The sequence below is a fragment of the Octopus bimaculoides genome, chromosome 18, assembly GCF_046866305.1.
Source record: "Octopus bimaculoides isolate indiv1 chromosome 18, ASM4686630v1, whole genome shotgun sequence".
Lineage (NCBI taxonomy): Eukaryota > Metazoa > Mollusca > Cephalopoda > Octopoda > Octopodidae > Octopus > Octopus bimaculoides.
This window is the reverse complement of record NC_142945.1, coordinates 6,839,572-6,865,632: the sequence shown is the minus strand read 5'-3', so window position 1 is coordinate 6,865,632 and position 26,061 is coordinate 6,839,572. Positions and strand designations below refer to the sequence as shown.

The following is a 26,061-nucleotide window of genomic DNA, read 5'->3' as shown; positions in this document are numbered from 1 at the left end:
ATATATATATATATATATGTATATGTATATCTATATATGTATATGTATATCTATATATGTATATATATATATGTATATATATATATATATATATATATATATATATATATGTATATGTATATCTATATATGTATATCTATATACGTATATATATATATATATATATATATATATATATATATATATATATATATATATATATATATATATATATATATATATATGTATATCTATACATGTATATGTATATCTATATACGTATATCTATATATATATATATATATATATATATATATATATATATATATATATATATATGTATATATATGTATATGTATATCTATATATGTATATGTATATCTATATACGTATATATATATATATATATATATATATATAACATTAGAAGCATCAGTTGTGGCGTGCAAGAGAGACGATTGCGCTGGTATGGACATGTGGTGAGAATGGATGAGGATAGCTGCGTGAAAAAGTGCCACACCCTAACAGTTGAGGGAACCCGTGGAAGAGGTAGGCCCAGGAAGACCTGGGCTGAGGTGGTGAGGCAAGACCTTCGTACATTGGGCCTCACCGAGGCGATGACTACTGACCGAGACCTTTGGAAATGTGCTGTGCGTGAGAAGACCCGGCAAGCCAAGTAAGATCGTTGCCAGTGCCCCTGGACTGGTTCTTGTGCGGGTGGCACATGAGATGCACCATTTTGAGCGTGGCCGTTGCCAGTACCGCCTGACTGGCTCCTGTAGGATTTTCGAGCGAGATCGTTGCCAGTGCCCCTGGACTGGCTTGTGCGGGTGGCACATAAAAGACACCATTTCGAGCGTGGCCGTTTTCGTGCGGGTGACACGTAAAAGCACCCACTACACTCTCTGAGTGGTTGGCGTTAGGAAGGGCATCCAGCTGTAGAAACTCTGCCAAATCAGACTGGACCCTGGTGTTGCCATCCGGTTTCACCAGTCCTCAGTCAAATCGTCCAACCCATGCTAGCATGGAAAGCGGACGTTAAACGATGATGATGATGATGATGATGATGATGATATATATATATATATGTATATGTATATCTATATATGTATATATGTATATATATATATATATATATATAGGCGAGCGTATGTGTATGTTATCTACATATGCAAAAACACCGATAGCGTGTCATTTGTTCTTAACTACGAAACAACGGATTAGTTGAAGACTATTAAAATGCGAAACAACGGCTTTGAATGTTCCTCCATATTCCCGACCGCATGATTGCAAAATGGCAACTCACAGGTGGTAAGTGTTGTCTGCTTTTTTTATGTTAAACCTTAGTTTCAATAATAACAATGTTTACTTATGAAAACATTGGTGCGTGGAACTAGAATTAAATCCAGGCATATCATACCTGTACTTCTAAGAAATATTGATAGTAAAGTCCATGACATATTTAAAGCATTTAGGTGCATTTTCATAACAAAAATTTTCTTTCGTAATATAAACAATATATTTGTTTATTTAATTAAAGCTATTTTAATATTTTTGTCTCTTTAGGAATATCTAATTTGCATTAATATATTAATTGATATTTCAAAAAGTTCATTGGATAAATTGTTTATGTAGTTTTATATCGAATGTATATTTGCTAACCAGTGATTTTGTGGGCGTTTACTCCTGATAACTTTTTTGTTTGTTTTTTTGCTTTCTCTCTGCTGTGGTTTCCTAAAATGTATATTTTACTTTGTTTCCTGGAGTTAATTTTACTTCAGAACTTTTGAAATCTACTTGTCCTTTTCCAAGTTATTACTTTTCCTTACATATTGATGATATTACGTTATGTATTGACGACGCCCCAATGAAGAAACAGCGGAACATTTTACTTGAATCTGAAATTTGTAGTGCCGTCAAACACACACATATAATGTAACTAATAAATCATTTTTATAGAATTGTTTTTCTCTACTTGCATATTTTTTTAAAATACAATTTACCTTTGAAAAACTAATTAGTGTCTCGTAGTATTTACTTATAGCTCTTTGTTCTGAGTTCAATTTTCGCCGAGATCAAATAAGGACCGATCCTTAGGTGACGACGTCATTCACTCTCTTTTTCACATTAGCTTCTTTATGTTATGTAGATGAATGACGTTGTGTACCAATACCGAAGGGTTGTCAAGTAAGGTTCTGCGTAATTTAGAAAGTATAATTGTTGCTAATGTAGTACCCGTCAAAAGCGACGACATTCATATTTGAATATGCAATACATCATGCAGACAAATTGTGAAAACGTAAAATACTGACTGCCGCTTTTTCCTTCGCTCTACGTCCATTTTTCCATGCTAGCATGGTTTAGACGGATGCTTATTACTGAGAAATTTGATTTACAACCGTGTAGTGGCGCGTGTGGCCGTCATTGGCATGTGCAAGGGACTTGCCGTCAGCGGAAGTACCCTGGCACGCATGCGCAAGGCAACCAGTGGAGAGAGAGCAATAGCGTTGGATCTCTTCTCTATCTAGCAGCGGTCGTGACGACACGTATTTTCCAGTGCTCTCTCAGACTGGGATTATAGTAGAAGGTACTTGCCCCTATTTGACCTAATCTATTATCAAAAGCATTGCAGTCATAACAAATCTGCCTTTTTATTTTTTTATTTCTTTCTTACTCCTGGTTAAGCAGCTTCTTTTGTAACCTCACGGTTTCATGGTTCAATCCTATTGCTTGGTACCTTGGACAACCCAGGACTGACCAGTGTGCACGCGTCTAACTCTTCCCCCTTGAAGCCACTAATCCTATCCAAATGAAAAGCATTTTTTTTTTTTTTTTAGAAGCTAATGCAACTAAACACTTATGTTGCTGCTAATGTTACAGACAGAAAGCAAAGAACCAGTACATGTACACTGAAAACCATTTTGTCTTAAACCCTAATACATCTGTCAATTCTCTGTTCAGAATTTATTGCAATTTGTGTTTGATATCCTTCCAGGTATCACCAACCTAAAAACTATGCAAAGGAAAAAGAAAAAAGACAGCTTTCTTTTGAAGCAACAAGTAACCACCCATTAAAAGCCATAACGGTCAGTCAACTTTTTTAATTTCCTCTAAAAGAGCATAGAATTTGGCACAGTCCCTAGAATTCGTTTTTGAAAGCAAATCACCCAATTGGCAAAGTGGGTTGGTCATTGGTAGAGATTATATTTAGGCTATTTCCAATATACCCAAAAAAACTATTTGATAGAGTTAAACTATAATTAAATCTAGAAATACTAAACCATTGAATTAAGCTGTAGTTTTGTCTTGAAATATTAAAGTGCACTAAAAAATACTATTGTTGGATACAGAAATATTAAACTATTTTATTAAACTAATTACTAACTAAAAATATGAAGCTATTACTATTGGTTATTTATTTTTACACTAATCTCTGTTGCAGGTCACTGAAATGAAATGTAGCGACAAAAGAGGGACGCCTTCCCGATCAAACTCCATAGCAACAGGTCAGAAGGGCCTTTCTGAACCCCTTAGTCTTATTTTGGACCCACTTAATGCTGAGTTTGATGGCCGTGATCCTTTATCAATGTTTGCTGCTGAAGCTGAGGCAGAAAATAAGAATCAGAAGCCATCGAGTTTGAAGGTAACATTGCTTTCAAATATTTATTTAAAAAATTTTTTTTTTTACGTATAGACTAGCAGAGACACCTGACGTTGCTCAGGATTAAAACAGCTTAGTTTGTATATTATTATAGTTATGTTGAAACAGGTGATACCGGAAAGTGCAGCATTGACAACAAAACATGTAGAGTAAATGATTGATTAGCTAATTTGACTAAGCGAAATGTTGTGCCTCTGTTTGGAGTATTCTAAGCCCTAACCTAATTGGAAGTGGGGGCTGTGTGATGTTTGAATGCACCATAAAGCTGTCAGTGGATATATTCTTTGCAGCAGTCAGTGCTGCATTTAAAACGACCCTTCATCTGAAGGTTTGACACCTCCTTTGGGCTTCTTTATTTCAGGAAAGAAGTATTTCAATTCGTTCTGGAACTGAAGATAACTTTGAGCCGTGGTGTCTGAAAAAAGCTGGGATTCTTTCAAAGTACACGACATCTGAAAAGCTGTCAATCACCACCAGTTTTCTGTCAACATCTGACAAAGAAAAAGGTAAGTCATGGAATTCAAATAAAGGCAGTTATTAACCTTCTTTGTGACCATATTTTTAACAAGAACGCAATGTTTTAAGGTTAATTAATCTTTAAAATAAATGAGAATTTGGAGGGATTTAATAAAAAGCTAAATTTTTCTTTGTGGATTATTGAGCTGTTTGTTGGAAGATGAACCCCTTTTGTTACCAAATTTCAGTTCAAATACAGGGTGGCCATAAAGTCATGCACCATCCTGCAATACGTGAAATTGCTACCATTCTCTCTCTTTTTTAATCTACCGATATCACTCACAAACCAATCCTCATTGGATGGGGGGGGGGAGATAATCACCAAGGCGGGGGGGGGGGGACAAGGTAATGGTGTGGTGTGGGATTAGGCACAATCAAGTAATTGGACCATTTTATTTTTGAGGGCTCTGTGGCAGGTGATTCGTATCTGGACATGCTTGGTAACAAGAGGCCTCATTTGGAAGGGGAAATCCTGTCTGGTTTCAGAAGTATGGGGCTTCACCCCATTGTGCATTACAGGTTCGTGGTTTTCTGAATGAGCATTTTCCAGGGAGATGGCTCTGGCGTTGCGGGTCAATCGAATGTGCACCACAGTCACCAGATTTATCTTACGTGTACGTTTTCTTCTGGGGCTACTTTGAATTCCAGCATGGAAGGTGGACATTAAATGACGATGATATTTGTCTGAGAACATTGTAAAAGTACTCAATACACTATTCTGTTACAAATATATACACTGTGTGTGTGTGTGTGTGTGATAAACAAAATGACAGACTCCTTTGCAGAGGTTTCATGCGATTAGCTTTAACCCTTTAGTGTTTAAACCGGCCATATCTGGCCCAAATATTCTACATGTTTTATATTCAAACTGTCCATATCTAGCCTCTCACACCTAACCTACATTGACATTCTAAAAATAAACAATCACATCATTGAAACCTCGAAGCTATAAGATAATGCATGATTAATTCAAAGCAATTTGAGTGAAAAAGTGTTACATTTAACACAGTAATCTGAACACTAAAGGGTTAAGGCCAAGAGATGAGTACAGCTACACATGATGTAGGGCAAATATAGTGCATTCACTTTCTTTTAGCTATTTCTAAATTGCTTTTAAATTTATTAATAATTTTTATTCTCTGCTTTTCTTTCCAATCTTGCAGTTATTATTAAAACTCAAAGCACTGTTACAGATAAAGTAAAGAACAGACTGGAACAGTTGGATGATTTTGAGGAGGTACATTAAAGAATAAAAATTTTTTTTTTTTTTCTATCTCCAAATAAATTCTAGAATTACCGATCTTTACAATGAAGTGATAGTCTCAGCTTGCAAATTGTGCCATAAATTCTGTCTGGGTAACCCAATTGTATATTTTAATGGGCATATATGCAGGCATTCCTGTATGGGTAAGAAGCTTGCTTTTTAACCAAATGGTTTGGGTTTCAGTCCCACGACATGGAACCTTAGAGCTGACCTAAGTTTTGTCAGTGGATTTGGTAGATGGAAACTGAAAAAAAAAGCCCATCCTGGGATGGATTTCTTTGTCTAAAACCCTTTAAGGCAATGCTCCAGCATGGCCTCAGTAAAATGACTGAAACAAGTAAAAAAGAATATTTAGGGGAAGCATTGAATCCATGGGTCACTGATTTGCAAAATGAAAGCATTCCATTCTGACACTTATCTTTTGTAGGTTTTTATTTATACCTCTTTCTGGTGTAGTAGGATGTGTCAAAATTAGATTTCAGGCTTGGTCCTTGAAGTAGGATGGGGCTCTTCACTTCAGTGATATTGACACTAGCAAATATCAGGACCCAAAAGTTGCAGGTCTTTATAGACGGGGACAGTGTTTTTAAATTTTAGTTCTTGAAACATGAGGTCCCTGGTTTAAAGTTAACAAGGAATTTGTTGACTGTAATTCAACTGTTCAGCATATGCTGTGCAAGGTCCCACATGGTGTGTGTATGTAGAGGTTACTTTGGGAGGAGGAGTTTTTTTTTTGTTTTTTTTTATATTGAAATTTCTGTGAAAAATTGGATTTCATCATTGCAGGGTTCTGTGCAAGAAATGTTGGATTTGAGTCAACAAGAATATGTGAAGAGAATCGATGAACTCAATATGGCCCTTATTAATGCTTGGGACCAAGACCAACGAGTGAAATCCCTCAAAATAGCCATACAGGTAAACAATAGTTTATTTGATATCTAAATTTCTGAATCGAGGTGTTAATAAGATTATTAAGATTTACTAAGTGTAGATAGAAATATACACTCATGGTTAGTGTATATTTATATCTACACTTGAGAACTTTAGTTTAACTTTATCTTTACAGTGTGTGTGCGTGTATCATCATTTAACGTCCATTTTCCATGTTGGCATTGGTTGGGCTGGAAAGCTGCACCAGACTCCAGGTTTTCTACAGCTGGATGTCTTTCCTAATGCCAACCACTCCAAGAGTGTAATAAGTGCGTTTTATGTGCCACTGGCATGGGTGCCAATTTGCGTGACACCAGTATCTGCCACAACTGTGATTTTGCTTGGCTTGATGGTTCTTCTTCTCAAGCACAGCACATCGCTGAATATATGTAGTATACAGAAGCGGTTATAATCCATATATATATATATACATCTGCACATATACACGCACACAATGTTTCTATATTACACTTAACTTCATCTTCAGAATGTATATTTATGTTTACACTGCAGGCCATAAATCTCATCTATGCAGTGTATATTTACCATATTTGCATCTACACTGTTACAATTGGTTTAATTTCTTATTGTCATCAAGAAATCTCATTTATAAATGCACGCACAGTCCCAGACTAGATTTGAACTAAGGACCGGTTGTTTTCAATACGATTTTAGTTTTCTAGACCATCAACATCACCTTTAAAATGTATATTTAACATCTCCACCATTTCAACAAGTTTTGTATCTCAAATCATTCTTCAGGTATTTTATTCATGATTGTTTGTATGATCATAGACTTACAGTTCCATATGCCCACTGGCATATGGCATAGTGGTTAAGAGTGTGGGCTACTAACCCCAAGGTTCTGAGTTCGATTCCAGGCAGTGACCTACATAATAATAATAATAATAATATCGAAAAATACCTTAGGAATGAGAACCCAGATTCTAAATTTCCCCAAGACACCTGATGAAGGCTGGAGAGTATATCAGCCGAAATGCATTAACAAACAAGATGAGGACAAATATCCGTCAGATGTAAATAATGTAAAATTGTGTTTACTTAGCAATAACGATTTTATCCCCTAGGTTATAGCTACACATACAAATCAAATTGCTTGAAACACAATGTAGATGCAAATAAATATTCTAATTGTTTGGAAAATTATAATTTTAATAATTCCTCAGTAATTAAGATAACTCTGTTCTCTTGTGAATTTGTGTTTGCTTTTTTCTCATTCTTTAAATGGCTTTGATATTTCTTTTCCATATATTTTGTAGTGTTCCAAGTTGTTATCAGACACATCGGTTATTCAGTTCTACCCAAGCAAATTTGTCTTGGTTACAGATATTCTCGACACATTTGGTAAGTGAAGAAAAATAAAATTACACTTTCACACATGCATGTTAATATATAGGAAGGCTTGAAAGAAATGAAGCTAGTATGCTTTGTTGGACGTGCAATGTCAGTGTGCATGTACGACAGTATAAGCATCTTGAGAGAAAAGTTGGCATAAGAGGAATCGGGTATTGTGTGCAAGAAAGACAGCTGTGCTGGTATGGTCATGTGATGTGTATGGACGAAGACAGCTGTATAAAGAAATGCAATGTGGCCAATACCAGGTGTCATGTAACAAGCACCTGTGCTGGTGGCATGTAAAAAGCACCATTCGAGTGCTGGGCCTCACGGAGGTAATGTGACCAATGCCAGTGTCACATAACTGGCACATAAAAGCACCCATTATTACTCTCAGAATGGAAGGGCATCCAGCTGTAGAAACCATGCCAAATCAGACTGGAGTCTGGTGCGGCCCCTCAGCTTGTCAGCCCAGGTCAAACCGTCCAACCAATGCCAGTATAATCAATGGATGTTAAATGATGATGCAATACACATTAACAATATCAGTATGAATAATTTTCTGTTTTATTTTCTATCTTTTCTTTAGGGAAACTAGTCTATGATCGTCTGAAAGAAAAAGCTATGGTGTCTTCTCCAGGAACCCAACCAGTTATATTGCCTGGTATTTGGAAATAATTTTACCTTCACTTTATGGCCTTTATCTGCATTCATCACATCGTTTCCTTAATTCTACATAAATCGTATCATTTATCTGACAGATTTTTTTTTTTCTTTGTTCTGTGCCTCTATTGGATGTGAAGTTATTTGTAGGCACATACAGTGATCCTTTTCCATATCGCGGTTCACCTATAACGGTTTATGTCAATTCCTCCGTGGTGGTGTTTTGCGTTTATGATAAAATAAATATATGCAAATTATGGAAACAGTAAAAAAAAAGATTTACAGTATCAAAATCCCAAAATATACAATATCAAACTCAAATCAAACCACAATCAAATGGAAATTGTAGTTTGGGCTGATGCCAATGCCACCTGATTAGATCCCTGTGCCAGTGGAACATAAAAAGCACCATCCGAACATGGTTCATGCCAGCCCCCCTTGCCCTGACTGGCTCCTGTGGCGGTGGCTAGATCCAGTTGATTTGGTTTAGAATTTAATGTGTAATATATATATATATATATATATATATATAAAATGTACACACACCTATATATATATATATATATATAAAATGTACACACACCTATATATATATATATATATATAAAATGTACACACACCTATATATATATATATATATATATATATAAAATGTACACACACCTATATATATATATATATATATATATATATACGCACGCCTGTATGTGTATATATATGTATACACACACCACACACACCTGTGTGTGTGTATATATATATATACATACACACACACACACACACTCACATGTATACACACACCTGTGTGTGTGTGTATGTATATATATGTATATATATATATATACATACATACATACGCACACGTATACACACACACACACATATTACGTGTAAATGTAACATTAAAAACCTCAAATGTTTGTATTTACATAGAAAACTTTTCGCCCTCTGAAGTGCCTGATGCTGCCAAGGAAATATGCTACAACTGGTTTTACAAGATCGCATCCATACGGGAACTTATTCCTCGGTTTTATGTCGAAGTGGCCATTCTTAAGTGTTACAACTACCTGGACACAAAGTTTGTATTACCTCTTGCATCTTTTTTTTCTCCCCCCCCCCCAACACACACACATAACATCAAAGATTTGTAGGTACCTGGTACTTTGTTATGCAAACTCAATATACTATCAGGCATATACTCCCTTGTCTCTCTCTCTCTCCCTCCCTCCCTCGTCTCCGTCTCTCTCCGTCCCTCCCTTGTCTCTCTCTCTCTCTCTCCCTCCCTTTCCTCTCTCCCTCCCTCCTCTCTGTCTCTCCCTCCCTCGTCTCTCCCTCCCTCCATCCCTCCCTCCCTACCTCTCCTCTCTGTCTCTCTCCGTCCCTCCCTCATCTCTTTCTCTCTCCGCCCCTCCCTTATCCGTCTCTCTCTCTCTCTCTCTCTCCCTCTCCCTCCTCTCTGAGCATATTTTTTTACATACATGAGGAGAAAGAAAATGTTTGTCACTCGTGTTCAATTAATAAATTGCCATCTTTCTCTCTCTCTCTCTGTATGACTATGTTTCTGCATGTTTGCCTCCAGTACCAAAAAGTACCATTTCTCAAAAAATGCTAAATGTCCAGTCAGCAATGCCAAGTCATCAGCATCCAAACAGTGATGCCCAATCATCTCATTATTTAAAAGAATGAACCCAAAGAAACAGACATTAAAACGAGTGATAACTTTAGTGTTACATTTACCTCTGTCTTTTAATTTGTTTCTAGAGAACATGGCAATTCTTTGAAGAGGCTGGCATCTATGATAAGAGGAATTGGTGATCCGTTAGTTGCAGCATATGCTCGCTGTTATTTATGTCGGGTAAGTTTGATAAATTTTATAACAAGCCCTCTACAAATTTGTGAATAAAATCCCTTAAAGTTCCCCCCTTCACCTCGTGTTAACACAGCTAAAGTATTTATTGTTCATCTGGTATAAACATTTTTTGAAGCGTAATAGGGTTTCTTTTCCTTTGAGATATACTCTTCTCCTGATCTTAAACTAGAGTTAATTTACAAAGAAAATAATTGTAGATCCAGTGATAGCTTTGAGAAGTCAATGATGTGATTGTTTACTTTTAGAATAACATTTTAGGGTAGGTGTGAGAGTCCTGATCTGGTCAGTTTGACCATAAAGCGGGCAGAATATTTCGGCCTAATACAGTCGGTTTGAATACTAAAGGGTGAAATGAACGAATGAAATAAACGAAGAACTTGTTCTTCCCTGCATCCGTGTGTTGTTGTTTTATGACCGGCACATCTTAAAAAATACTTCGTATTCTGTTCCAGGTGGGAGCCACAGTAGCTTTTGGGTACCGCGAACACTTACTGCCGTGCTTTGATGATTTTCTCTTTACCTACCATCAGGTAATTATGGAGATTTCTTGTTTTGTACATAATTATGTATGTAACCATTTTTTTTTCACCTAACCGCTTTTGAAATTGGTGTCTGTGTACATAGATGTTTGTAATATTACTCAAGTGTGAAGTGTTTGAAGTTATGTATTGTGCAATGTTAGCCTAAGGTGTCTTCATAATGTCTAAGCGCAGCTGGAATGAAGTGTGTGACATCTTTAATGCATTTCTTTGAATTCTTTTTACAGAGTCCTATCATTATTTCTGTCCCCTGTTTCACTTCACTCATTTATTTTTGAACCCTAAACTTTAGACTCAAGAGGATGGCGTACAGAATGTACTGGCCAGGCAGAAACTGGAGACACCAAAATATTTAACGCTATATTCTCCTGCTTTGGACTGGTTACTGCAGTGTTTGGCTCATGATGCGACATCTGAGACTTTGGAACAAATTCTACAAAAGACAAGTGATCATTGCAACAGGTGAGGAATCTGTGTATTTATATTTCTAAAATGTTTTATTCTCCTTTCCAGAAACAGCAGAGATGTTCTGTTAATCATTGTTGCAATTACCTGAAAATTTTTCTTGTTATGGATGTTTGTATAGGTGCGACTTTGTCAGGGTGGTTAAAAAATTTGCTTTGTAAATGTGGTTTCAGTTCTACTGCATGGCATCTTGGACAAGTGTGTTCTATATCTCTTGTTGTAACTGACAGTGCTACAATGTGTGTGTGTGTGTAATAATTTTCATTTTTCTCTCATCTTTTTATTGCAGTGCTCTGTTGCTGAATTCCATAATTTCTGCATTCCAACCCAGTTACATAGCGAACAGAGCATCCCAGTTTGTGGAAATGATTAAGAACTGTGAAGAGTCTGGTTTTCCAAAGGTGTGTATCTGACATACTTGGACCCCAAATAGCTTGTTATCCTCAAATGTGCTTTTGGTCATCTGCTGCCGTCCAGGTTACAACCACCATGAAACCCACAATTTCCAAAACCTGTGCTTCTTTTAACCCTTTAACATTCAGATTACTTTGTCAAATGCAATTGTCTTTTATTCACAGTTTTAAATTAATCATGCATTATCTCGTAGGGGTCTCCAAAAGGAGTCTCGGGGAGTAGCATCCCTGCCTTCCTGAACTAGTTTTCCACCACATTTCTTAAAAATCATGGTAGCAGGATGCCTTGTGGTATATATTCCAGGTTTTTGTGTTCCATTGCCTATTCAGGGTAGATTTAATCTGTCACTCAGTTTAACAGCAACACTTGGTACCTTGGGTGTCCTTTAATACAATCCACCCTGTTGCAAACTTTTGGTTCCGGGCTTCATGTTTGAGGAAACCGTCCTCCCTTCTAAACAGTCATGTCCTGACTAAAAGATGAAAGAATAATAAAAAAAAAAAAGGCCCCTGGAATGAAGCCCTCAAGATTTTGTATCTTGAGGGTAGACCAACAATATGGTGATACTGATGGCATTTTTTTATTAGTTTTTAAAGAAATTATTTATTGTCTTCCTTATTTTTCAGCACATGTTATATCGTACCCTTGGAGCCTGCCTCATTCTCGCTGATCCACCTGCCAACCAACGTTTATCAATACTCAACGACGTGTGGAAAAGTATAATGAAATTGAAACACCCTAGGGTATGTAAATTTTTTTTTGTTTTTTTTTTTTGTTTCTTTGACTATTTCTATTTCTACTTCCTTCTGAAATTATATAAAAGACACATATACTCTTTGGTCAGGAAAACATGGACGGGCGGGTCGTAAATTTTCAGTCAACCAGAGGATGAGAGAGCGGTCAGCGGTTTGTAGCCTTGGCTATAGCTTAAACTGCATCCAGCCATGGGGCTCTGACTTAAGTCTACCAGGGCTTTGATGTATATGGAACTCTCTCTTTAGCCGCTGTTGTTCCTAGGTCCACTCAGACTCGGAGTAGTAGTGCCTATCAGGGTCCCAGTTATAGGAGAAATGTTAGCACGCCAGGTGAAATGCTTGGCAGTATTTCGTCTCTCTTTACATTCTGAGTTCAAATTTCGCTGGCACTGTGTGTGTAAACTAAAAAAGTAAAATTAATTAAATATACTTAAAAATCATAAATGTCTTTGTTTATACATATATATCTGTGTATATATTTTTTTTTTATTGGAAAGTTTATGATGATTGGGTCTTCAAGTTTTGTCTAACAGCAAACTTTACAGCAAATTCTATGATACAAACTCCTCTCTGTTTTTATAATGATCTTAATTAAAGCCTTCCCTTAAAATTTAACGTTAATTTATGTTCCAAACTGCAGCTTGATAATGACAGTTACTTTAATGAATTCGTCATAATTTTCAAATAATTGAAATGAAGATTGTGTTTCAACAGGATATAACAAGAGGGTTAACTTTTTTTACCCTTTCCCCCTACACTTCCTGAAACTGCTCCCAAGTTCTGTGATATGAAATCTACTCTGTTTTAAGGTGCTCTCAATTAAAATCATCCGTCAACATTTCATGCTAATTTATGTTCCAAACAACAGCTGGATAATGACAGTTATTTTGATAAATTCCTTATTTTCAGAATTAATTGAAAGAAAGTCCGTTTCAGCAGAAATATAAGAATTGGGTTAAACTAGCAGCTTTAAGATAACCCTTATTTAATATTTGTTTTCTGTTTTTATTAATTTTAGGACTACATTAGCTGTGCTGAAGTTTGGATAGAGTATGTTGCAAAACATTTCGGGGTTTGTATTATTATTTTATAAATCTGTTATCTACTTTTGTTTCTAATATTTTTAGTTGGTGTCCATTTATAGTGTCACCAATTTAGTGAGAGTGGTCACTAATTTATAGCGTGAAAGCTAGTAAATTGAAAATATACCAGAAGGCAATTTTTATACAAAAGTATTTTTAATTAACGAGAGCAGACAAGTGGTAAGAGTGTAGCCAGGTGTATGTGTGCAGGAGTCAGAGAAAACTTTTATCACATTTGAAAAATAGATTTTGTTGGAAGTTATTATAAGCTAATAGGTACAGAGCTGGCATAAACAAAAATATACTGCTCATAACATGATCAGAGTAGTGGGCTGATGTCATCCAGAATTTCATGGAGCAAAGTTGGCAGAAATGAAATAGGCCGTTCATTATATAGCAAGTTGAGAGTGGCTAAAAATTTAGAGCTAGCGGCACAACGCTGGTGTGAAAAAGCAAGGAACTGTTCCTGATGTTGAAGGTTGAGATGCGATATAATTCAGAGCTAGTTGTGCAAAGTTGGTGTGAAAAACAAAGAGGCTGTTCTATGTTGAGAGACGTTGCTCTTCTGCCATCTCTCTGCTAACTGATTAAAACTCCTGCTGCTCTTCATGGGCAGAGAACTGCCTCTCATATTCATACGTGCCCAGCCCTGATTGGCTGGAGAATGCCATAGCACAACTGCGCTATGACGCGACAACTAAAATAGCTTTCCTGACATGCTACAGATGCAGGTCTCTCAGTTATGATGTTTAAAAGTGAAGGCATGGCTGTGTTGTTAAGTTTGTTTCACAACCACATAGTTTCAGGTTCACTGTGTGTGTGTGTGTGTGTGTGTGTGTGTGTGTGTGATGCTTTGTTGTAGCCTGAGCAGGTTTTTATTTATTTTATTAATACTTTCAGAAACGTGAAATCAATACAGTGCTGAGTGATATCAGCAAACACATGTCCCCAGATCGGGCGTATGAAGACTACTATCCTCAACTTCAGTCAGTTGTCTCTAAAGTTTTGATTCACTTTCATAACTTTTCTGTACTTTTTGGACTGGTAAGTTTTTCTCGCTGCTTTGACTTATTTCTCTTAGTTCATTTAATTTTTTCTTTAAATTAAATAAATTACTGAGGCCATAACTCTTTTCTCCTCTATTTTGTACATGTCCTTTTCGAAGGCTACTTGTAGGACCTTTTTCTATCCAAAGGTGTTTTTTTTTTTTTCAACTTAGTTTAATGTCATTGAGCTAGCAGAGTTGTTAGAACAAATACAGGTGAAACATCACAAAGCATGCTGAGTTCAAATTCTGCCATGGTTGACTTTGCTTTTCATCCTTTCAGGGTCAATGAAAGAAGTACCAGTTGAGCACTGGGGTTGATGTAATCGACTAGTCCCCTCTCCCTTCATGATTTCAGGTCTTGTGCTCCTAATAGAAAGGATTATTTGCAGCGTGTTGATGACTAGCTGAAACACTAGCTCACCCAGGCAGGGAGAGACCCCATGGTGTGGGAGAGGGTCACAACACTGGTTGCATCCAGACTGCTACAAGTAATTGTAAGAAAGCCTGAGCCACTGCAGTGGATAAGAAATACCAAAGAAGGGAAGTCCTTGTCAGGACCCCAATCTGACCAAAGACTATCTATTTGCCCCAACTGCACCATACCCTGTCATTCGAGGATCGGTTTACAGAGCCACTTAAGGGCTTGCCACTCTTTCTCATAATCTTCAGACATGAAGAACTGCCATTACATCATCATTTGCTTTGAGTTCACCATTTAAAACAAATTATCTCAGGTCTTTCGCAGTTTCTAAATTCTTATGAAGTAAACAACTTTATATTATATAATTACCTGACTGTCTTTTTTTTGAGGCACATGGTATTAAAAGGCTAACGAATCTAACAATATTTCCATTTATCTTCCAGGATAAATTTTTGCCATTTCTCGACATGTTCCAGCGTGAGTCAGTGAAGGTAGAAGCATGCAAGTCCATAATGGAAGCTTTTATTAAGTTAGTATTTGTTGTTATCTTTCAGATTGTTGTTTTGTTGTATTTTAGTAGGAAGGGGTTTGAAGAATCGGTGGAGCGTATCCATCTTAATACCTTGCAGTGTTTAAATACATGTTTGTTTTTTTTCTATCCCTCACCTTATCACTCCTTCATCTCTCTCTCTGTCTTTATACACCCCACTCTCGCCTCCCCCACCTCTCAACACCATCATACCACACCACACTACACTATACCACACAATACATCACAACACACCACCATGCACACGCCCGCACTGGCCAATTCCCATCCCCACATTTTCACACCTACACATACACACGTCAAGCTCATCAGCCCTCTTTCACATGCACATACGTACTCTCTTACACAAACGCACACCTTCGTTTTGGGATCACCACTACTTTGTTATCTCCCTTTCATGTTAGCTTTCCTGTGTGACCCTTCTGTCCGGCATTCGCCATGATACATCGCTAGCCACTACACACATTTTTTTCTCTCCTTGTTTCTTTCTGTGTTCCTTTCTGTGGAAGAGCGTAGGCTCGAAACATTAAAGACTTTTTCAATTCCCAAGCGTTATACTAATACATCTGTTTGTTTTCTACACCACATGTCTTCGTCTTTTGTTATTTTTGTGAATTCTCCCTATATATATATATATATATATATATATATATATATATATATATATATAAACATAATTAAGGGATCAGCAAATATTTGCTTCACCACATACCGAAGTTCAGAAATAGCAGCTAAAAAAGCTGAGACTCCAAGCAAATATTTGCTGATCCCTTAATTATGTTTATAAATATATTTGAACTTTTAAATAAGTTCTCCACCGATAATGGTGCTTACATACCGAAGGGCTTGGTAAAAATTATTAATTATCAATTTATTAATAAATTAATAAATTGATAATCCTTTACCCTTTTAATTTGTAATAATTATATATATATATATATATATATATATATATCCATCCATCCATCCATCCATGTGTAAATGAGTCTCATCTTGATATTAAATATCAATTGTAAATAAATTTCACTGTTCATAGAACCAGTGACATTTGTTGGTAATTTCCAGTGAAAACTTGCCCAGACTTGGGGGAAAATATTAACTTGCCTGGAAACAACTGGTGACAAAGAGGAGCACCAGGCCTTTGTGAATATTCCTCAATGAATCTTGTCTGGAAAAGTAGACATTAAAGCAAAGATGATGACACATATCTTCCATTATCTTGCTGCTTGTTTCCCACCTCTGTCTTTCTCTCTCTGTTCCTTGTCTCCCAATTCCTGTCTGTCTCACTCACTCATTCAATCTCACCTCTATCTCTGCAGGTACCAATTAGATCCCACTGATGACCCAGTTATTATCAACACCATGATGTTTCTTTGTAAAATAGCCCATGACTCTGTCAAGTAAGTTTTTCAAAATATTTGAAACAAACAAGGAAACTACCAAGTTAAAAGTGGGTTTAATTACCTCTTGTTAAAGTAACTGAGTTTGATTGCCTTTCATTAGTTTAACTGGATTTCATTGCCTTTCATTAACGTAACTGGGTTTGTTTGCTCTTCATTAACATAATTGCTTAATTGCCTTTCATTAATTTAAATGGGTTTGATTGCTCTTTTATTAACATAACTGGGTTTATTTGAGTTATAATCCTGCTGTGAGCCACTTTGTCATTCTCTCGGGGTCAATTAAAACAAAAAAGCAGTACCCAACCCAGTTAAGTAGACTGGTACAACTGTAAAGACATTGAACTGAATGCCTGGTGGTCTTTGTTCAAGCTCTTTGAGTTCAAATCCTGCCACAGCTTACCTGAGTGGGAGACTTAACCCTCAGCCTGGTTTGACACAATCACCTGACAACTTTGATGCCTTTACTGGGGTTCCCTCTGTTGCAAACATTCAAACCAGGTCACTTATCTCATGACATCTTGCTCCCCAAGTCTTGGAAGCCCTGTAAGGGGTCACGGCTATTACTTTCTGTCTCCACTAAAACAATCCTAACCATTTTGTTTGTTTTTACCTTTATTCTCCTGCTCATCATCCACTTTTACCATCCCTAATTACTCCATTTCTCTCTTTCTTCAGTGCTTTGACTCTTGAAGATGAGAAGAGGTTAATTAGTAATTTGATAATTGGTTTCCTGCGGAAGGTCACATTTGGCCAAGATTTTGAGCAGCAACTCAGCTTTTTTGTTGAGGCCCGTGCCACTTTCAGCAACCTGGACCCAGTCCTTGTGGCTCTTATTCATGTAAGTATCTCAAGTTATGCAGTTATTTAACCCTTAATCAGTTGTGATTGAGAGGTTTCTTAGCATGTCTAGGGTTGCATTGGCCAATAGCTGATTGGTTAGAGGTTAGACCACATGGTCCTTAGTTCCAACTGCTTCACAACAGTTTACTTGACCGTGGAGTGGTCACTGATAACACAACCAGTTATAGAATTTCTTCAACAAGGAATAGATGAATAGAGAAACATCTCTACTCATGCAATCAGGAAAAGCTGGGTGTGAAATAGGTCACTCATTTGCATACACGGGAATGCAGAGGTATCAGATTGGAGCCTGGTGTGGCCTCCTGGCTTGCCAGTACCCAGTCAAACCGTCCAACCCATGCCAGCATGGAAAACGGACAAACGATGATGATGATGATGGATGTGCGCAAATGTGTGATGTAGATATGGTTAAGTTCATTTCCCAACTGTATGGTCTTAGATTCAGTCCTCCATGTGGTACCTTTGGCACGTGTCTTCTGCTATAGTCTCATGTTGAGCAAGGCCTTGTGAATGGATTTGGCTGACAGAAACAAACAAACCCATCTTGTGTTTGTGTGTGTCTTGACATCACTGGATAGTTATAAATGAGTGTCACCCTCATACAAGCAGACTCCTTCTTTTCCAATCTTCCCCATAAACATGTATGGTCATGTGGAAATATTACCTTACTTGGAAACTAGTAAGGATTGGATGACAGCCATGTTGATTAAATAAGAACCACTGGAGGCAATATAATTGATTTACTCCTTCTCCCAAAAATTTCAGGCCTTGTGCTTTAGTAGAAAAGATTATCATATGATTAACATATTATATAATTATTTCTGTCTGCAGTCTGTGAACCAGCTTGCTATGTCCACCCACAAGATTGTCAAAGGGAAACACACAAAAAAGACTGCTGCTTTTGTGAAGGTAAGGAACCTTTAAGGTTGATATTTGTCTTCTACTAAATTCTAGTTTCTGCAGCAAGACCCCCGTTTCTATTCCTCTATCATACTCTAACCCCTCAGCACTAGGCACAAAGCCACTGCCTTCAATATCACCACCCCTGTCTCAAAGGATCTTTTTGTCAGTGCTGGTGTGTCATAACAAAAAAAAAACACTCTATCCACTCTGTAAGGTGGTTGACATTAGGAAGGGCATCCAGCTATAGAAACCATGCCAAAACAGATAGTGGAGCTTAATGCAGTCCCAAGGCACCAGGTCCTGTCAAAACTGTCCAACCCATACCAGCATGGAAGATGGATGATAAAGGATGATGGAAGAGACATTCGTAGATTTTGGTGCTTCCAATAAATTTTGAAAACATAAGCACAAATAAGGCTCTGTGTGTGTGTGTGTGTGAATTATTACACTGATGTAGTGAGCCTTTTGAAACTATGAATAACTTGACATCACACTCTGTAACAGATCTTATTCATTTTGTGTACTTAACCAAAAAGGCATGAATGAAAAGCAATAGCTTAAAATGTTGATTTGTGTATGTATAAGATTATAAATGCTTCCAACTATTATCTTCGTCTTCAGAGTTGTAAAAAAGTTTTTATATTTACATGTATTAATCAGCTTCGTCTCTGATATTGAAACCAATCAAAATTTAAAAAGAAATATTTCGTCTTCAAATTTAAAAAAGCTTATTGCATTAACATTAAAAGTAACTCTTCATTGGATCATCACTGGTGATGAAAAATGGTGCCTGTATGTCAGCATGAAGCAGTGGAAAGAACAGTATGGTTAATTACCATTCTGTATTTTTTTTTTCTTCAATTCCAGGCTTGTGCTGCATATTGTTTCATCACAATTCCATCACTAAGGTTCACATTTAGTCAGTTGAACTTGTATTTACTTTCTGGACAAGTGGCACTCTTAAACCAATGTCTTGGTCAAGGTTGGTCACTCACTGCTTTTTTTTAATATTTAATCTTTTTTTTTTTTTTTTTGGTTTTATGTCTTCTTTCCTTTAGTTTTTCCTGTTATTTTAATTGGATTGAATTAAATTAAAGAAGGAGATAAGCAAACATTAAGGTGATAACAGTTCTGATACCTTCCTTCTTTAGTGTCTTTTATGTATGGTTCCATGGACATCTTTGAGGAGTTGTGTAGTTGCATTGGGATATATATGGTTGTGTATGTGGTTTTGTGTCTATATGTGTCTTTGTGTACATGTAAACATAGACATATATATATATATATATATCACTCTGTGTGACTGTCTTAAAGAAGTATGTTGTTGATAATGACTTTGAAGATTCCAGCCAGAAAGGGGCTGTCCCTTTTGCTACGATGATGGTGTTGGTGATGATGATGATTATAATTTTGACATTTCTTTATATTAAAATTTCTTTCATATATATATAATTTGTTGTTATATTAACAATGTTCTTCTATTTGGTCTACTGCAGCTGATGAATTCTTCAAGGCTATCGTACTGTTGATCCCAGAAATTCCTCGGAGTTTAAAGATCGACAATGTGGTCCGGCAGACTGAACCATTATTGGTTGAATTCCTGAGTAACTTCATCTCGACTCTTCTCGTGGTACCAGTGAGTATTGTTGCCAAAAATAATAAAAAAAAAAAGCTGTTCTCTTTTCCTCTTATTGCCTTCCATACTTTATCTTTTACTTGTATCAGTCATTGGACTGCGGCCAGGCTGGGGCATCGTTGATGGGTTTAGTTGAACAAATCAACCCCAGTACTTATTTTAAAGTCTAGTGCTTATTTTATCGATCCCTTTTGCCAAACGGCCAAGTTATGGGGAGATAAGCAAACCAACACTGGTTGTCAAGCACTACTACTGCTGATGATGGTGATGATGATAATAATAATAATAAAGATAATTTTCTGTTCTTTCAGGACAATCCTGATGCTGGCGTGATGTATGTCTTAAAGGGATTGCTAAATGTGTTAAAAGGTTACAACACAGAATCGAACACAGACGGGAAAATAGTGCTTTACATCCGAGTGTTATGTATGTTATCAGGTTCCTGTCAAGAAGATTACCTGTATCATGTTAGCAAAGGTAAGAACTGCAAGAGAAGCTAATAAAGCAATGATTGAGGAAAATTATGTAACACAACACAGGACATAAGGAAAAATACGCGTATGGCTGTGTGGTTAAGAAGCTGGCTTCACAACTACATGGTTCTGTGTTCAATTCCACTTTACAGTACTTTGAGAAAGTGTTTTTTTTTTACTATATATTTGTGTTCAATAATAACTTGTGAGCAAGATTAGATGGACACTGCATAAGCTTGTATGTTTGTGTTTGTCTTCATGTCTAAGACGTAGGACATAGGTGATCATGTCCTGCCATAATTCTCTTTTTTTTCTGTAACAATTCCACTTTCTGATATTTAATGCCTCTTTCTTGCAACCAGTGGCTGTGTGGTAAAGTAGCTTGCTTACCAACCACATGGTTCCAGCTTCAGTCCCACTGCATGTGGCACCTTGGGCAAGTGTCTTCTACGACCAAGCCTTGTGAATGGATTTGGAAGATGGAAACTGAAAGAAGCCTGTCATGCTGCTATATTTCATGTTGAGAACAATTTATGTCTTAATAGACACAAGATGTGATCTATTTCTAGCGCATTAATTGTCCACGTTAGTGGTCGACGTTATTTTTTAAAAGTATATATATATATATATACACACACACACACACACACACACACACGTGTATATATGTGTGTGTGTGTGTGTGTGTTTGTTTCCCCCCCCCCACCATTGCTTGACAACCGATGCTGGTGTGTTTACATCCCCGTAACATGCATACACACGCACACATATATACAGCAGGCTTCTTTCAGTTTCCCCCTCTACTAAATGTACTCAGAAGGCTTTGGTTTACTCGAGGCTATGGAAGACACTTGCCCAAGGTACCACTCAATGCAATAAGGCTGATCCTGGAACCATGTGGTTAGGAAGCAAGCTTCCTACCACACAGCCATGCCCATGTCTGAGATGTTTGTTTTCTCAATATGGGTGGTGCCCTAGCATGGCCACACCCTTTGGGCTGGAACATATAAAGAGGTGAAGGAATAATACCACCATATTTATTTTGGTGAGTTGATGACAGAACATTTTATGTGATCGTTCAACCTGCTAGAAATAGCAGCCAAATCTCCCTCAAAACACATCATACCATCTTAAATAAAAAAGGAATCATTAGCAATACATTTAGATTCCATCCAAAATGATAGACTAATCATTAACTGGAATACACTTTTGATAATAAGCCTGCTCAGTCAAGGCCAGCCTGGGGCTAAAAAAAAACAAAACAAAAACAATCACTGTTGTACTTTATTTTATTCTATTTTTTTTTTATTCATTTTGTTGTCTTTGGTTTCTGTTTTCAGTTGATTCCAATGATAAACTCTATGGTTCAGATCCAATATTTATTGAAGAAGTTAGAACCATATGTGACTCGTTAATCACCGAAATTCTTGGACACTTAAAAACACTGGCATCACAAGAGGTAAGCTGGAACTTCTTCATGGGTTTAATATTTTGGAAGATTCTAATGTTTTATCGCTACAGTTCTTATTCTCTCCCCAATTTTTTTTTGTTTAGTTATTAATCTGGCTTCCAACCTGGTAATATTGTCTTCGTTAGTTATTTTATCTCACCTGAACTGTTATATTAAATAAAAATTATCATCAGACACTCTTATATTTTTATACTCCTCTCTCTCTCTACACACACACACACACACACATTAATATCCTTTAATTTTTTTAACACCAACCCACCTGAGATTGGCCCAATTTCTATGATAAAAAAATTCCCTGTTCTAAAATTCAGATTACTCTGTCGGATATGTTTCTTTATTCATATTGTTTTGGAATTAATCATGTATTAGTTTGTAGCTTCAAGATTTTGATAATGTGATTGTTTATTTTTAGAATGACATTGTAGGGTAGCTGTGAGAGGCTGGATCTGGCTAGTTTGAACATAAAACCAAGTAGAATGTTTGGGCTGGATATGACTGGTTTAAATGCTTAAAGGGTTAAATTAAAACTTTCCGTCAGATTTCATATGTTCCAAAAACCAGATAAATAATGAATTATTCTAATGAATTATTATTTCCAAAATGTATTGAACCTAAGGCAATGTATTGCAGAAAAAATATGATAACAAAAGAGTTAATGTTTTTGATAGCAACCTGCTTGAATCCATTTCTAGTTCTTTAATATAAATTTTCCAGTTTTAAAGTGACTTAAATTAGCATGAAATTTTGATAAAAACTTTTCATTTATGTGCCAAACATCATCTTGTGCTTGCATTTTGCAGGTTTTGGGGTTGGTCTCAAAGCATTTCTGTCCAACTTAACATGGATGTTTTGTTAGAATTCCAAATACTGTGGGTTTTCGCCTTGAGAGGACATCCTTTAATCCCCTAATTACTTGATTAATTGTGATTTCATTTTTTTTTTTTCTCGTCCAGGCTTTTAAAAGGCAAAGCTATCTTGCTCTGGAGCTCTTCAACACTATTGTTACCCACGGACAACTGACAGAAGCCAATATGCTTACTTTAGCTGTTAATCTATGGGGACTATCACAGAAGCATGGTTGCATGGATAAGAAACAAATTGTAAGTGAGAAGAATCATCTCCATTTTTTCTTTTAATTAATAAATAAATAAATAAATAGATAAATAAATACAAATTTATTTATATAAGGGCATTACTATACATGAATGCCTCACACTAAGAGAGAGACTCTAAGGTCAAACTACCATAATAAACACATTTTGGGGAATAAATGATGGATTTTTCCCTTATGAGGTTATTTTTTCATGCTAGCTACTTGATGAATTCTTATAAAGAATTCATCCTATTATTGAATTAATTAAATAAATAAAAATATATAATTAAAATAAGGATTCAGATAGAAAAAGGTGCTTCAGATTGTGCTACAGGAAGAGTATCTGGCTACAGAAAATCTGCTTCAACAGATTCCATTTGACTCATGTAAGCGTAAATAAGCAAACATTAAAACAATGATGTCAAGGATGATACACATTTGACTTAATTAATTGCCCAAACAACTTTTGTAACATCCACCAATATAATTAATCAGTTGAATTTTTGTAATTTATTCTATTTTCCTTTCTATTTCCCTTTTCTCTTTTCAGAGTCAAGCCCTGCATTATGTGCAACTAAAAGCCAAAAACAACATGGCCAATAAGGGTTTCACCAGTTTAACTAGTAAAATGTCATCGGAGTTTCAATCGTGATACTAATTTGAAGCTGAAGCACCCGCTTAGATCTCTCACTGAATCTGATGCTGGGAGTATGTAGAATTGTCAAAAATAAAATCAAAAGTTCATTTGTTATCTACTTAACGATTTTTGATAACGCCTTACAATTATAATTAAATAAACCATGTGACTTTGCATTCATTTATTGTTCCTGGATTGGAAAGACATGTTAAATCAAAGTGGTTAGTTTTCTGTTTGGTAAAGAAATAGATTATTAAAAATAAACTGTTTTCTCTTTTCCATTTACTGCTAACTAACACTGAAATAAGTAGATTTACACATTATTATAATTATTATTATATTTATCTTTTTTTTTTTTCCCCTATAAATTTCTTTCCAATCTATTGAAATTTCTAGTCCTGGTTTGACAATGTAATTATTTTTAAGGAAAGAAGACGTTAAATGATGATGATGATGATTAAGGTGGTAGGCTGGAAGAAGTGTTAACACACTGGACAAAATGCTTAGCGACATTTTTTTCGGTTTTACATTCTGTGTTCAAATTCTGCCGAGGTCAACTTTGCCTTTCATCCTTTTGGGGTCAATAAATTAAGTACCAGCTAAGTACTGGGGATGATCTAATCAACTGACCCCCTTCCAAAAATTTCAGGCCTTGTGCCTAGAGTAGAAAAGATTACTATTGTTGTTGTTGTTGTTGTTGTTGTTGTTGTTGTTGTTGTTGTTGTTGTTGTTGTTGTTGTTGTTGTTGTTGTTGTTGTTGTTGTTGTTGTTGTTGTTGTTGTTGTTGTTGTTGTTGTTGTTGTTGTTGTTGTTGTTGTTGTTGTTGTTGTTGTTGTTGTTGTTGTTGTTGTTGTTGTTGTTGTTGTTGTTGTTGTTGTTGTTGTTGTTGTTGTTGTTGTTGTTGTTGTTGTTGTTGTTGTTGTTGTTGTTGTTGTTGTTGTTGTTGTTGTTGTTGTTGTAGCAGCAGCAGCAGCAGCAGCAGCAGCAGCAAGCTGGCAGAATCATTAGCATCCAGGACAAAACATTTCTTCTGGTTCTTTACGTTCTAAGTTCAAATTATGCTAAAATTACTTTTACCTTTCATGCTTTCAGGGTCAATAAAATAAATTACCAGCCAAGTACTGCGGTCATTGTAATCAACATTCCCCCTCCCCTAAAATTGCTGGCCTTGTACCAAAATTTGAAAACATTATTTGGCATACTTGAGTTAAAATCTTGTCATGGCCAGTTTTACCTTTTGTCCTTCCAGGGTCATTAAAACAAGGTACCAGTCAAGTAATGGGGTCAACGTAATGAGCTCCTTCACTCCTATTAAAACTGCTGCCCTTACACCTAAACCAGAAGCAATTATCATCTTTGTCTTTCATCCTTTCGGGGCCTCTAAAATAAAGAACCAATCCAAGTATTAGGCGACCCCCCCTCTCCTCAAAACTGACTAAATTAGTAACTAAATTAAGAATAATTATTATTATAATCAAGGGTAGTGACTAGGCAGAATCATTGAGCATCAGACAATATGCTATGTAATATTTTGTTCCAGCTCTTTATGTTCTGGGTTCAAACCCCACTGTGGTCAGCTTCACCTTTCATTCTTTCTTGGGTTGACAAAAATTACTGTGGTCCAATTAATCAAATAACTTCTCCACCCAGATGTCTGGCCTTGTGCTTGTGTTAGAAACAGTCATTGCTGGCAGTGGTAAGAAACCATCAAGGGAGCTAAATGGCAGAAGTTGTCAGAAGAAAACATCCTCACTCATGTGTTACGGCCCTTAATTTTTTACACTCTAAAGCAGGGGTTGGGTCACATCCAGGTTATGACTCCTGGGTGCCCTTCTGCTAACACTTTTTAGCCACTTGGATATTGGAGGTTTGGGCATTTAAATACCATTAGGGCATTTCATCTATTTGCAATTCCTCTCCGTTGACTCAGCTTTCAAACTTAAAGAAGAGTTGCTAACAGGTAAAGAATATGCTGAACCCTTTCGGTACCAACCCAGTTGAAACCACGTCTGGCTCTGTACTACAAATGTCTTGTTTTCAAAAGTTCAGAATTAAAATCTTCCAC

At 36.4% G+C, this 26,061-nt stretch overlaps 1 protein-coding gene across 2 annotated transcripts; it reads left to right on the top strand.

The window, feature by feature from the left end:
• The first annotated feature begins 1,250 nt into the window (after window positions 1-1,250).
• On the top strand, window positions 1,251-24,260 carry LOC106870037 (VPS35 endosomal protein-sorting factor-like). Of its 2 annotated transcripts, XM_052974293.2 has the most exons (27): window positions 1,251-1,290; window positions 1,853-1,914; window positions 2,975-3,065; window positions 3,422-3,622; window positions 4,002-4,146; window positions 5,320-5,393; window positions 6,207-6,335; window positions 7,631-7,715; window positions 8,296-8,370; window positions 9,306-9,450; window positions 10,134-10,227; window positions 10,695-10,772; window positions 11,074-11,243; window positions 11,536-11,647; window positions 12,287-12,403; window positions 13,434-13,487; window positions 14,398-14,541; window positions 15,410-15,495; window positions 16,836-16,916; window positions 17,595-17,757; window positions 18,612-18,689; window positions 19,551-19,665; window positions 20,180-20,319; window positions 20,631-20,796; window positions 22,133-22,251; window positions 23,220-23,366; window positions 23,910-24,260. In XM_052974293.2, coding segments are annotated over exons 2-27 (2,913 nt in total). In that variant the 5' UTR covers window positions 1,251-1,290; window positions 1,853-1,912; the 3' UTR covers window positions 24,012-24,260. The 2 variants fall into 2 exon arrangements, with proteins under 2 accessions (XP_052830253.1, XP_014771494.1); XM_014916008.3 differs by lacking the exon at window positions 1,853-1,914.
• The last annotated feature ends 1,801 nt before the right edge of the window (window positions 24,261-26,061 follow it).

Bases quoted from the DNA above. Each gene is read 5' to 3' on its own strand.
- LOC106870037 (XM_014916008.3), top strand. The intron at 3,066-3,421 runs GTCAGTCAACTT...TCTCTGTTGCAG, and splicing joins ACCCATTAAAAGCCATAACG to GTCACTGAAATGAAATGTAG. The intron at 20,320-20,630 runs GTGAGTATTGTT...CTGTTCTTTCAG, and splicing joins CGACTCTTCTCGTGGTACCA to GACAATCCTGATGCTGGCGT.